The sequence below is a fragment of the Guillardia theta genome, assembly GCF_000315625.1.
Source record: "Guillardia theta CCMP2712 unplaced genomic scaffold GUITHscaffold_53, whole genome shotgun sequence".
Classification (NCBI taxonomy): domain Eukaryota; class Cryptophyceae; order Pyrenomonadales; family Geminigeraceae; genus Guillardia; species Guillardia theta.
In genome coordinates, this window is record NW_005434621.1 from 312,351 (window position 1) to 324,216 (window position 11,866).

The 11,866-nt window shown below is 53.4% G+C and overlaps 5 protein-coding genes across 5 annotated transcripts in view; 3 read left to right on the top strand and 2 right to left on the bottom strand.

Moving 5' to 3' along the window:
• The window catches only part of GUITHDRAFT_88140 (hypothetical protein), a gene marked incomplete at its 3' end in the record, with an annotated part of 2,246 nt that extends 1,006 nt beyond the window's left edge, over positions 1-1,240 (bottom strand). The window contains exons 1-7 of the mRNA XM_005829286.1: positions 1,102-1,240; positions 969-1,050; positions 747-916; positions 577-672; positions 474-530; positions 228-364; positions 55-90 (exon numbers count right to left, since the gene is read on the bottom strand). Coding sequence (XP_005829343.1) covers positions 55-90; positions 228-364; positions 474-530; positions 577-672; positions 747-916; positions 969-1,050; positions 1,102-1,236 — 713 coding nt within the window. The 5' untranslated portion in view covers positions 1,237-1,240. The remainder of the gene's footprint in view (positions 1-54; positions 91-227; positions 365-473; positions 531-576; positions 673-746; positions 917-968; positions 1,051-1,101) is intronic.
• Positions 1,241-2,462: 1,222 nt separating this feature from the next.
• Positions 2,463-3,304, top strand: GUITHDRAFT_164159 (hypothetical protein; the record flags this gene model as incomplete). The annotated part of the gene is made up of 3 exons (XM_005829287.1): positions 2,463-2,509; positions 2,894-3,004; positions 3,069-3,304. The coding sequence occupies 3 exons, from the start codon at positions 2,463-2,465 to the stop codon at positions 3,289-3,291; spliced, it is 381 nt and encodes a 126-aa protein (XP_005829344.1). The 3' UTR covers positions 3,292-3,304.
• Positions 3,305-4,337: 1,033 nt separating this feature from the next.
• On the top strand, positions 4,338-6,497 carry GUITHDRAFT_164160 (hypothetical protein; the record flags this gene model as incomplete). Its single annotated transcript, XM_005829288.1, has 11 exons — positions 4,338-4,415; positions 4,501-4,578; positions 4,643-4,764; positions 4,811-4,867; positions 4,926-4,995; positions 5,066-5,134; positions 5,312-5,355; positions 5,402-5,495; positions 5,547-5,579; positions 5,629-5,676; positions 5,720-6,497. 11 exons carry the CDS (start codon positions 4,338-4,340, stop codon positions 5,927-5,929), a joined length of 903 nt encoding a protein of 300 aa, XP_005829345.1. The 3' UTR covers positions 5,930-6,497.
• Positions 6,498-8,399: 1,902 nt separating this feature from the next.
• On the top strand, positions 8,400-10,964 carry GUITHDRAFT_164161 (hypothetical protein). Its single transcript, XM_005829289.1, has 2 exons — positions 8,400-8,538; positions 8,585-10,964. The coding sequence occupies exon 2, from the start codon at positions 8,593-8,595 to the stop codon at positions 10,855-10,857; it is 2,265 nt and encodes a 754-aa protein (XP_005829346.1). The 5' UTR covers positions 8,400-8,538; positions 8,585-8,592; the 3' UTR covers positions 10,858-10,964.
• A 203-nt stretch (positions 10,965-11,167) lies between these two features.
• GUITHDRAFT_141314 (hypothetical protein) overlaps positions 11,168-11,866 on the bottom strand; it is a gene marked incomplete at both ends in the record, with an annotated part of 9,439 nt that continues 8,740 nt past the window's right edge. The window contains 3 exons of the mRNA XM_005829290.1: positions 11,168-11,192; positions 11,240-11,400; positions 11,648-11,684. Coding sequence (XP_005829347.1) covers positions 11,168-11,192; positions 11,240-11,400; positions 11,648-11,684 — 223 coding nt within the window. The remainder of the gene's footprint in view (positions 11,193-11,239; positions 11,401-11,647; positions 11,685-11,866) is intronic.

Here is an 11,866-nt window from a genome sequence, read left to right on the forward strand (position 1 = left end):
GAGGAGGAGGAGGAGGAGGAGGAGGAGGAGTAGTGTTGTGGTTGGAAGACTCACTTGATGTAGTAGTACTCATCAGCCCATGCCTTGAACCTAGAGGAGGAGTGTGAGTTAGACCCGATGGAATGGAGATTCGCAGGAGCCAGCAACAAGAGAAATCAAAGGGGGAGGAGGGAGGAGGAGGAGGAGGAGGAGGAGGAGGACGAAGGATATGCAGCACGTCTGCTCACTTAGGATGGAAGTCCTTGTCGTGCTTGTCGCAGACATTCTTGAGGGTGCTATGGAAGTGCTTCATGTCCTCCTCCACGAGGTAGCTGGGGGTGATATCCTGTCCTCCTCCGAACCACCAGTTGCCTCCCTCAGTTTCCTGCCACCCCGTCAGCCAAGGGGATGAGGAAGAGGGAGGAGCTAGAGGGAGGAGCTAGAGGGAGGAGCTAGAGGGAGGAGCTAGAGGGAGGGAGGGAGGAGCAACTTACGAAGTATCTGTAGTTGAAGTGCATGGTTGGGCAGTGGGGATTGCGAGGGTGCATAACCTATGTGACTGTCAGCAGCCGGCCGACCGCGCGATCTCCCTCCTACCGAGCTGAGCCCGCAGGCAAAGAAGGGGACGCGATCGCCGGGAGCATAGCCCTTGGCACGATCGTTGTTGCTGAACTTGAGGCGATCATTGGCAGCCTGAGAAACACGTCACTTCTCGTCCTCCCCATCCCCCCCGTCCTCCTCCCTCCTCCTCCTCCTCCTCCTCCTACATTGAGCGCCTCGAACGGCATGGTGCCGTGGACGACCGCAAGGTTCACTCCAGCCTTCTCCCACACTTTTCCTCCAGACATGACGCGGGTGAGGCCTCCTCCTCCGTCCTCACGAGCCCACGGGTCCTCGATAAACTTGCCCTGCCCATCGCAGTCCTCGACAGACTTGCCTGCGGCGCCAACGTCAACGCATGCATCCTTGCTGGCAGAGAGCTGCCGTACAGATGTAAGCCTGAGCATCTCTGAGCATCTTCTCCATCTTCGTCCTCATCTCTGCGTTGACAGGAACGTCGACAGCAACCATCTGCACGGGTCTACATCAGCCCGACGCTCGCTGGCACGAGAAAGCTCTCACCCTAGTAGAGATGGCAGCTGGAGCGAGGTTGGAGCGCGAGACGCGGAAGCTTGGAAGTGATGAAGGAAGGAATCCGCTCACAGGGTTGACAACCATTGTCATGGTTGTAGCAATCAGGAAAGAACGCATGAACATGGTGAATTTCAGTCAGAGCAGGTTCCTCTTGGAGAATGCTGTAGGGAACGGAAGGATCAGCACACAGACTTGAACAAGAGGGATGAACGTTGTTCGTATGTCCATCTAATTCTACTTGGCTCGGTCTCAAGTGACCAGGAATAATCAGGAAAGATCCCGTCTGCTCCTGTGCTACAGTCCCTCCACTGTCGTCACCTTCTTCCCCTCCTTCTGATCATTGTTGCCTGCCTCTCTCTTCGTCTCGCTGCTCCGCCTCCTCTCTCCTCCTCGTCCTCTACCACGGTATCCTGCTCCCCCCCCCGCTTGCTGTACCTGCTCCCATCCTCCTCTTTAAGAAGCATTTCAGAAGGGGGGCCGATCTGACAGGGGGGTAGGGGTGAGAGAAAAAGGGGTAATCCTTTCTTTCAATGGTCATTTTTGAAGGTAGGGTACTTTAATAACCCGTCTTTTTAAGGAGTAAAAATGGGGTACAAAAGTCCTTTGTTGGAATATGTAGGGGTGAATGAAGCATCTATAGGGTCATACTATCAAGAGGGTGGGTGTACCCCTGAACATGGGTTCGGGGGGTCATTAGGGATCCTCTTTTTTGTCAGCGAAAGTCAGCGGTCGCTACGTGTAGTCACGACGCCAGCAAAATAAGCAAAGAAATAGATGAGAAATGTGTTATTTAGATCAATAAAAGGTTAATTTAACAAATCAAATTTAACCAATATATTCTTAATAACTTGCATTTTTGGTACAAATGTGACAGCCATGGTAGTTAAATTGCAATATATTTGTTAATAAGGCTTCCTGACAGGTTTTACTGACTGCTATTGGCACTTTTGATAGCAGAGACTGGTATCGTGACGGTGTCCCTCTGCGCCCCTTGCTTCGGGCTTACTATAGTAATAAAACTGATAGCAAAACCTAAAATACTTTTTGTCTCCGATAGAGAGCTGTTTCGCATAATCTCACTTCTCTGTAAAGTGGAAGCGTTGTCATCTCGGGATAATCTCTCCGAGTAACTCCTTCCTCAAGGATACAATAACGGACGTTATAATTGTTATTTCGAGGTGGCTCGTCCCAGCCTCGGGCCCTCAGTCATGCGACATGGCCGGACTCCGAGTGCCGCCGGTGATCGCCGGGCCCCGGATGTAACTGTTTCCGTTTCCGTTCCCGGATGTAACTGTTTCCGTTTCCGTTTTCCTCTTAACGTATCGTAACGTGCGGCGGTGAATTCTACCATGGCCAGGCTGCGATCCATCATGCTCCTCATGCTCGACGTTCCCCGGTGAGTGCGAGGGAAGCAGCGGCTAGGAGCGCATGGCAGCAGCTGATGCTCATGAGACGCCGCACATGGCATGCAGGATCCATAGGACAGGTAGCCAGAGACAAACTGTTGTAGCACGCGAGAGTTGTAGTGATTGGGGCGCTACTTCAAGGAAGGGAATTCAGTTGGGGATAATCATTACATGAAATATGTTGTGAAGACAAGATGCACACAGTTTGTGAGCTAGAAAGTGTTCTATATCATATGCCAAACGGATGAATGCTTTCTTGGAAGGGATGTTTTGATGCACATCCATGGCATGCAAGAGATACAGGGGCTTTCTAAGATAATTTGTCATGGGTGAAGCATCAGCCATGATTTCTCACCCATTCTGTGACGATGCAGGACCGCCAACTTCTTCAGAGAGGGTTTGGGCTGCAAGGTCGTAATGGCAGACGACAGCTTCGCGGAGGTTCAAACCGGAGAGGTCAACATCATGCTCAAATCAGTTCAAAGGTAGGAGCATGAATGTCACGGCCAGTCGCTGATACTGTTTGTTGTGTCGATGCTCTCACTGCAGCATCGCTGAGAGCACCAAAGGATACTCCCCCTTCCTCAACTTCGAGGTGGACGACATCGACGGCGCTATCTCACGGCTCATCTACCACGGAGGCTCGCTGGACGGGCCGATCAAGTACCCTGCCCATGGCAAAGTAGCGGCTGTGCAGGCACCGTGCGGGCATATGATCAGCCTGTTCGAGCCAAACTCCGACCTGCTCACCCTACAGTCCCGATTGAAGTGACGAATCCCATCCCCCCCCCCCCCCTCCCCGCCCCCCCCCCAGCCGTCTTCTCATTCTTCTTTCTTTCCTGAGTTTTGAGGAATCGTGTTTATATCCCTCCGTGTATCAAAAAGCAGCTGCAAAATGAAATATGGACATGTGCTGGGGCAACGTGTAGCGTTCTCTTGTTCTCGAACGCTACCTCCCAAAGCATTGGAGGAGGGTTGTAACTCTCCTCTCAGCTGGAAGAGAAAGACGTTGAACGACGACGATGACGAGAGAGCAGATTGATGCTAATGATGACAATAACAGGAAAGATGATTGATGTTGACAATACAACGACAATAACGATCACAAGGACTCATGACTACGAATAGCATCTCTATCAGATTTTGCACTCTTACTTCTGGTGAACGCTCTTTCACTATCAATGCTGATGACTCTGTCTCAGAGCATCTACTTCCTGGCAGATCTCCGCCCTTCCAACCCTCCATCACTTTGAGCTTTCTTGGTCAAAGCAAGATCCTCGTATATCGTTTCTTCGCGACGCTCACGAGAATAAACTTTCAAGATTTCTGGCTACAAATAAGTTCTACTTGAACGAATCCTTAACCAAACCTAAAAATCATCCTTTGTCTTCTTGTCACTTCAATTGGCCTTCAATTCAACATCTTTTCATGACTATCATTTGTACCTCTATACAACTTCTTGTCTTAGTATCTTTGCGACATGTGAACTACAAATGTCACACCTTAACAATGCCCACATCCTCATCGTTTTCATTGCTCTTTTGCTCCATCGCCTCATCTCGAGCAATTCTACATCATCCTCGCTCGACCCACTCGAACATGCATGGAAGATTGCAAAAACTCGGAATGGGCGGAAGGAGCTATTCTGGGCACTTTCAATTTCTCGACATTTGCCCTTTTAGAGATAAATATTTCATTTATTTTCTATTCAGTCGAAACTTACTTCAATAATTTGGAGCTTATTAGATAGTTCTAGCCAAATATCATGCTACCGGGAATAGACACCAAGGCGTCGTTTTGGAGCAATCACGAGACGCGATGGGCGGTGAGTCCAATAGCAGCGATGGAGGAAGGAAGATGGCGGCAGACGTGGCGGCCCTCTACTCGAGCACGGAGGTAAGACAGTGTAGCAAGAGGATGATCGCGGCGGTTCCATCTCCCTTCGCTCGTCGTTGGTCCTCCTGACCTGCTCCTGTTGCAGTTGAGCCCAGCGCAAAGGGATGCCAAGGTGAAGATCATGTACGCCAAGGACGCGGTCTGGGTGGACCCGCTGACTCAGGTCTCCTCCATCCCCCTTCCTCTCCAACAACAACTTCATGAGACCCTCATGGCGTCGCCATCAGGCGCACGGAGTGGACGCGATCATCGCCAACTACAAGTCGATTTCCCTTGTCTCAACCGCCTCAAACCTCGAGGTGTACGACGCCGTCATGTCCATGGAGGCAGGAGGGTCGTCCATCTTGCGGTACCTCTGTGACTTGCTCATCCTCTTATCCTCAAGTACCCCGAAGCTTCGACGGCCTGGCTACCTACAAAGTCAAGTGGATTCCTCTTACCGTGTCGATCCGGTATGACACCCTGCCCATTTCTTGCGCTCTTACATTCTCTGAATTGTCCGACGTCCAGGCAGTGGAGCGTGATAGAGCTGAATGACGAGCAGCAGATCAAGACTCACACAGATCACTGGAGCTTGGAGGTGATTCATTCTTGCGTCTACCCCTTGGCGAGCTTTCGGTTAGTTTATGACTCGCCAATTCTTTTCTCAGTCTCTTGCACGAAACGTTCCAATCGTTGGGAATCTTTATGCCAAAATTTTCCGTCCAAGCATCGGAATGGTGAATACCTTATCCTTCCTGACCTCTGACTCTCTCGTCTTCCCCCGTCCTCGCTTCGTCTTCCCGTCCACCTGTCCCGATAGTTACCTTACACTTATCCTCCTACCTCCAGCTGAGATTCCTCTTTCACCTGCTTCTCTCTTCTCATCCTCGATTCACATCTGACGACGTGTGCAGCTGGTTTCCGCATGCTACAGGCTGGCGGGCAGCGGAGGAGACATGTACATCCCTCTAGCAACAAATACGTTCGCTTACGCCCTGCCACAGCAAGAAGATTCTGACTGAAGTCCCCAAGTTGCAAACACAGGATATGCCTGCTCCAGATGTGCAGGACAAAACACCGATGCCGAAGAAGCAGGAGGTCTTGACTGCACTTATGCTTGTGCACAGGAATCTGATTGCAGGAATGCAGGAGAGCGACGGTAGGAACGTGGACTCTGAGGAGGTAAAGATCTTGTTTCTGTTTATCACGTGCTGATCTCATCGCTCGGCAGCTGAAGGCTCCCGAGCCGGCGTTGGCGAGCATGGAGGTTGAGCAGAAGGTTTGTAAGGAAGCTGGAGGAGGAGACTATGACCGAAGCGCAGGAGGCAGCAGAGGACGAGGAAGCAAAAATTGCGAGACAAGATGGCGAGAGAGAGACAGAAACAGATGCAGGAGGTGGAGAGGAAGAAGCTGCAGATCCTGAGGTAGTCGGGGATGTCGCAGACAGTGGCGACAAGCTGATTCCAGCCGAGGGCGAGACCAAGGACCAAGCTGCAGCTGCGAAGAAGAAGAAGAACAAGAAGAAGAAGTAAAGGGGAGGTGGGAGAGTCTGACGAGGGGAACTCAGTGAGGCCACGGCGACAAGTGACCTGCGGTAGTCCAACTACAAGTCAGTGACATGCGGAGTGAGTGACAGTGCTGGCGATGGATCGACTGGGGACAAACTTTGAAAGTTGACGGTCGGGCGAAGGTCGAGCGACTGCACTGCCAAGGGCCTCTGGCACCATCACTGGCAGTGGCAGTACAGTCGGAGGTCTCTCGGGCAAGTCGCGCGAACTCCCTGGTCCCCGGGCCGCCGGCGGAGTCACCCGGAGTCACCACGTGAACACGGTCAGCCTTCAGTTCAGTGCGCCGCGGGCCTACGCCGCGCCCCGGGCCGGGCCGCAGTACTCAGACTCCCGGGGAGGGCCTCAGTGGCCGAGCTCACAGCAGCCGCTGCCTCAGTACGGTACCAGTATGCCGCGGCAGCGGCTAGCAGGCCGGGCCGGCGGACCGTCTGACCCCGGCGGGTCAGCGGCCCTCGCACTGCGCCGCGCAGTACCTGTACTCAGTAACACGAAGATAACTATACATAATATGTAATCAAGATATGATAATGACACATCATTGCCATGTCCGCTCGGATCCCGGACACGGTGACGTGACCGACTCAGTTCATCGGTTAACCGTTACGGCCCCCGTCTGCCAGGCGGCACTCAGTGCCGCCGCGTCCGATCGGGTCGCCGGGCATCGGGCACGACTGACTCGCCGAGTCAGGCAGCACGCCCCGCCGCCGCCGGGATCCGACGGCGGCGAGTCACTCGGCGGTGCTGAGCCTCGGCTGACTCCGCGACGGTGAGTCACCGTTCAACGGTTGGTCACGGTTCACAATCCGAGTGTCGGGCAATCATCAATTTCCAGTCAACAAATTTTTGGAGTAATCATTTTCCAATCAACGAAAGTTTGCAGTAATCATTTTGCAATCAACTTTTTGAAACTATAATCACATTTTCCAATCAAAACTCCCCGTTTCGTACCGTTACACGATCAGAAACGGTCGTAACCGTATACTTTTGCATCACTGAGCGGCCTGAAACTTTGTATTATTGTTGGAACTTGACTGATGAAAGTTGTTTCAAGACTTTGCCCCGTAAAAGTTTGGAGGCGAAACTTTCAGCGGCCTCCAGACATATAAGGGTAGATGGGGGTGGGGGTGGGTTGCGGTCAGAGATTCCTTTTCGGTAGGGGTATTTTGAAAATCAATCATCCATAACAATTTCATTAATTCCTGATATTTAATTTCTAATATTTCAAGTAATACTGGGTAATTTCAATTTTATGTTCAAATGTGTATCACTTTCGAAATCACCACCCTTGTTTTGTGAAGCATGTTCCAAACGTCATGAAACCCCCTCATGACCCAGTGATTCTACCCGTAGTCAGTGTACCCCACCCACCTTTTTGACTACCCACCCTTGTCGACCTTTCCTCACCCCCCCCTGTCCTCGGAAGAGCTTGAGAGGCCGTAAAGGGAATTATAGGGGTGGGGGACGATACAAGAAATTGATTTACAGGGTGGGGTACTAGGAATTTGAGGAATGGGTGGGTACTTTGAGTATGAATTTCATGGGTACTGATTTTGAATTGGGGGTGGGGTGGGCCATAATGAATCCTCCTTTGTAGTCGGGGTTCCCTTCATTCAATTCAGAGGCCGAGGGGTATCATGCTTCAAGGGGCTCGTATGTACGGGTGGGGTCAGATGATATACCGGTACATTTCAGTTCAAAATGTCTCGAAATATGCGTGGGGGTTATCAATATTGGGGGTGAAGGTACTCTTGTAACTTGGCGGATGAGGTAGGGGTGGGTCTTTGAGATCTAAAGGTCTTTGTGAACCGGTGAAAAGGACCTCGGGACCGTGAGACAGGGGTGGATTCATGTAAAGTGACATTCATGCAGGGTGGGGTGTAAACAAAAATTCAATATTCCAAATATCGAATTGTAATTTGAAATTATGAACAATTTTATTTGAAAATTGTGAACATTTTCTTAAGTAAGAGGTGGGGGTACCGGTGAAGGGGGTGTATTGCGCAACACCAGGGGTTCTGGCGATTAAAAAGTGGGTGGGGTGGGGTCGAGGGTAGGGTTGCCGAGAATGCAGGGAAAGGGGGCGAAAGGAGCGAAATGGAGCAGATCAGCAGGGTAGAGAATTGTGAATGACAGATTGAATAGAGCACAGAAGTGGAGAACGAATGAGGAGGCAGGAGAGGAGAGGATGAAAAGATGGATCTGAAGGGAGGGAAAGACATAAAGTTGCTTCTCGGGCAGGATTGATGCAAGTAGAGCGGGTCTTGCGGGAGGGACTTGAATCAGAGATACGAGGATGGCAACAAGAGGAGATTAATGATATCAAAACTGTTCATAGATTAGGACAGATCAAGTTAGAATCTCTTGACTGTACGCTTTCCTGTGATCGACTGTGGTGTGTAATAGCCTGATCTTTTCATCCAGGGATTGTAGGATGTTTGTCCTGCGGTTTCTTGTTGCAAGTGCTTGCGTAGCAAGCTCGGTGGCCTTTGCTCCATCCGCTCCTTTTGCGGGTCTTAGGAGCTCAGCACTTCGCTCCACATGCGGCCGGGGACGTGCCGGAAGATGCGTTGCCGGTGAAGGACCATTGCGAGCTTCATCGTTCCTCTGACGCTGGAGCAGGGCCCAAGATGGTAGCGGTGGACACTGACAAGATCGACACCGGCGAAGGACAGGTCATGCGCCCTCGCTTCCTCAACTCTTGGGAGGAGAGCAAGGAGGCGCTTGTTGGAAGGTTTGGGTTCTCTCCCAACGAAGTTGATCAGTACGCCGAGATCAGCAAGGAGGACCTGGTGCACGCGTATGGGATGATGCTGCTTTCCCGCCAGTTCGAGACGGCATGCAACCAAGAGTACATGAAGGGGAACATCAGAGGTTTCATGCATCTTGACAACGGGCAGGAGTCTATCCCCGCCCTTGTTGCCGACTCCATCAAGAAGGGCGACAAGAAGTACAGCTACTACCGTGAGCACGCGCACGCTCTTGCCTCAGGAGTCGACGCCGGCGCCGTCATGGCGGAGCTCTTTGGAAAGATCGGAGGGACCTGCAAGGGAGCAGGAGGTTCCATGCACATCTACGACAAGGCCACCAACTTCCAGGGAGGCTGGGCGCTGGTTTCCGAGCAGCTCCCCTATGCTGCTGGAGCCGCCAGGTCCATCCTGCTGGACAGGATGCTGCACCCCGAGCAGCACAAGGACGATGACCGCATCTCCGTTGTTTTCATCGGTGAGGGAGGAGCTCAGAACGGACGCATGGCAGAATGCCTCAACGCCGCCGCCAAGGAGAACCTACCCCTCCTCTTCATCGTCATCGACAACGGCAGAGCCATCAACACGTTCACAGGAGATGTGGCCAAGAACCAGGACGTTTTCCTCCAGGGACAGCACTACGGTGTTCCCGGGGTCAAGGTCGACGGGCAGGACATGGTGGGCGTTCTCCAGGCCGGGCGTGCGGTAGTGGACTATGTGAGGAAGAGCGGCCCTGCTATCCTTCAGGTCCACACCTTCAGGTTCAACGGACACTCTCCTGCTGACCCCGAGCACGAGAGAGGCCGCAAGGACGAGAAGAAGTGGGCGAGGAACGCTGCTGACCCCATCAAGATCTTCGAGGACAAGATGCTCGCGTCGGGCAAGTTCACCGAGGAGGAGCTGAAGGAGCTCAAGGCTAAGGCCTCTGCCGCTTGCAAGGACGCGGTCGACTTCGCCAACAAGTCTCCTGCTCCCCCTGCCACCCTCGCCAAGGAGCTCGAGTTTCCCGATCCCCCCTCCACCGACTACAACCAGCGCCCTGCCCCTGCTGGAGCTGATGAGATCAACAAGAGGATCCTTGACCCCGAGGCACTGAGCAACTGCCAGGCCCACATCTCCCAGCTGCGTGAGAAGGCCCAGGCTGGTCAGATCACCATCGGAGACGCGCTGAACCTTGCGATCCTCGAGGAGATGCTTCGGGACCCTTACACCACCATCAAGGCTGAGGACCTTCAGGCCGGCTCCTCCTACGACATCCCCAAGCTGACTCAGCAGACGTTCGGTAAGCTGAGGGCGTCCGACGAGATCATTGACGAGGGTCACTTCATCGGCAAGGCGCTGGGCGAGGGCATGAACGGCTACAGGCCCATCGTCGAGCTCATGAACACCAACTTCGGCATCTACGGCATGGCCGAAATCTCCTCCTGCGGCAACACTTACGCCACTACCGGCGGAGAGTTTGACATGCCCGTCACCATCATCGGAGCCGGAGGAACGGCCCCCGCCCAGTCCCTCGGAGCCGAGCACTCCCAGCCCTTCCACGCCTACATCATGGGGATCCCCGGGCTCAAGGTCTGCACTGCCGCCTCCCCCGAGGCCGCCTACGGCCTTGCAAAGAGCATGATCCGTGACAACGGCCCCGGCATGCTCTTCTGCCCCGTCAAGATGATGAAGGACGTGAAGGGTAGCCCTGAGCTCGACAAGTGCCTCCCCCTTAACAAGGCCGCTCTCCTCCATGCTGCCTCCGACGCCGCGGTCAAGGAGGGCACCGCGGTGACCGTTCTGACCTACCTCCATGGCGTGAAGGAGGCGCAGAAGGCCCTGCCGCTGATCCAGGAGGAGGGGATGGATATCGACCTTATCGAGCTCCGATCGCTGAAGCCCCTGGACAGGGAGACAATCTTGGCGTCCCTCAAGAGGACCCACAAGCTCGCCATCCTCGATGAGTCCACTCAGTCCGGAGGAGTCGGCGCCACCATCTCCGCCATCGTCTCTGAGGAGATGTTCAACGAGCTTGACGCCCCTGTCAAGCGCCTCTGCATGGACGACGCGCCCGTCCCCTACTCGCTCGCCATGGAGGCTGCGGTGGTGAAGAGAGACTCTGATCTCGTCAAGGGTGTAGCCGACCTCGTGCTGGGTCGGTACTGAGCGGCAGCTGGAGGAGGAGGCGGTGAGTTGTGAAGCCTGCCGGGTCAGTTTTTGCGAGTTTGAGAAGAAGAGAAAGAAGAAGATTGTAACAAAGCTTTAAGATTGTTAAGATGCCTTCTTCTTGCTCCTCCTCTTCCACATTCGCCTCCTCCTGCTTCGTTTCACTCTGTCCGTGCAGTCCAGGCGCCTCCTCCTGTTTCTTCATCTGCTCTCCGACAACAGATGCACGTCGACACATGCGACCCTTTCATTATGTTCCCGCCGTCTGATGCGTCCTCATCCCCTCTCTCCATCTCAACCTATCTGTCCTTCAGCAGCATAGCTTGATGCCCTCCCTGCCGACTTCGTCAATTTGAACATTTTCCCTCCTCCTCCTCCTCACGTTGGGTTGTACAGCGAGGTGATGGTCTTGTCCCCCTGCAGCAACTCCACCTGAAGAACCTGACCTGCCTCCCCAGCTGCGCAGCCCATCAGCTGCGAAGTTTGCGGGATGTTCTCACGTTGCAGGGCGAAGAGGCAGCTCATGATCGAAGCGCCCAGAGGCTGCAGGAGGCATAAGTGAGCGAGTAGGAGGAAGAGGAAGAGGAGGAGGAGCGAAACGATGTAGGGAGGAGGAAGAGGAAAGAAGTTGATGGAGGAGGACTAGGAAAGAGGAGGGAACAGGACGATCATCGAAGAGGAGAGCGAGACAGAGGAGGTGAAGCAAGAGAGGCAAAAGGAGGTGAAGAAGAAGGAGGAAGGAAAGGAGACGATTGAGTATGTGATAGATCCCAGAAGCTCCTCCACTCACGTTTGCGGGTGACGATGAGAAATTTGAAGTTGTCGATCTTGTCGATAAGTTCAGAGCAGAGATGATGATATCGAACGATTGGAATTGGAGGAGGAGGAGGAGGAGGAGGAGGAATAAGGACGGGAGGAGGAGGAGGAGGAATAAGGACGGGAGGAGGAGGAGGAGGAGGAGGAGGAGGAGGAGGAGGAGGAGGAGGAGGAGGAGGAGGAGGAGGAGGAA

Coding starts and splice junctions, on each gene's coding strand:
- GUITHDRAFT_164161 (XM_005829289.1), top strand. CDS start 8,593: ATGGTAGCGGTGGACACTGACAAGATCGACACCGGCGAAGGACAGGTC.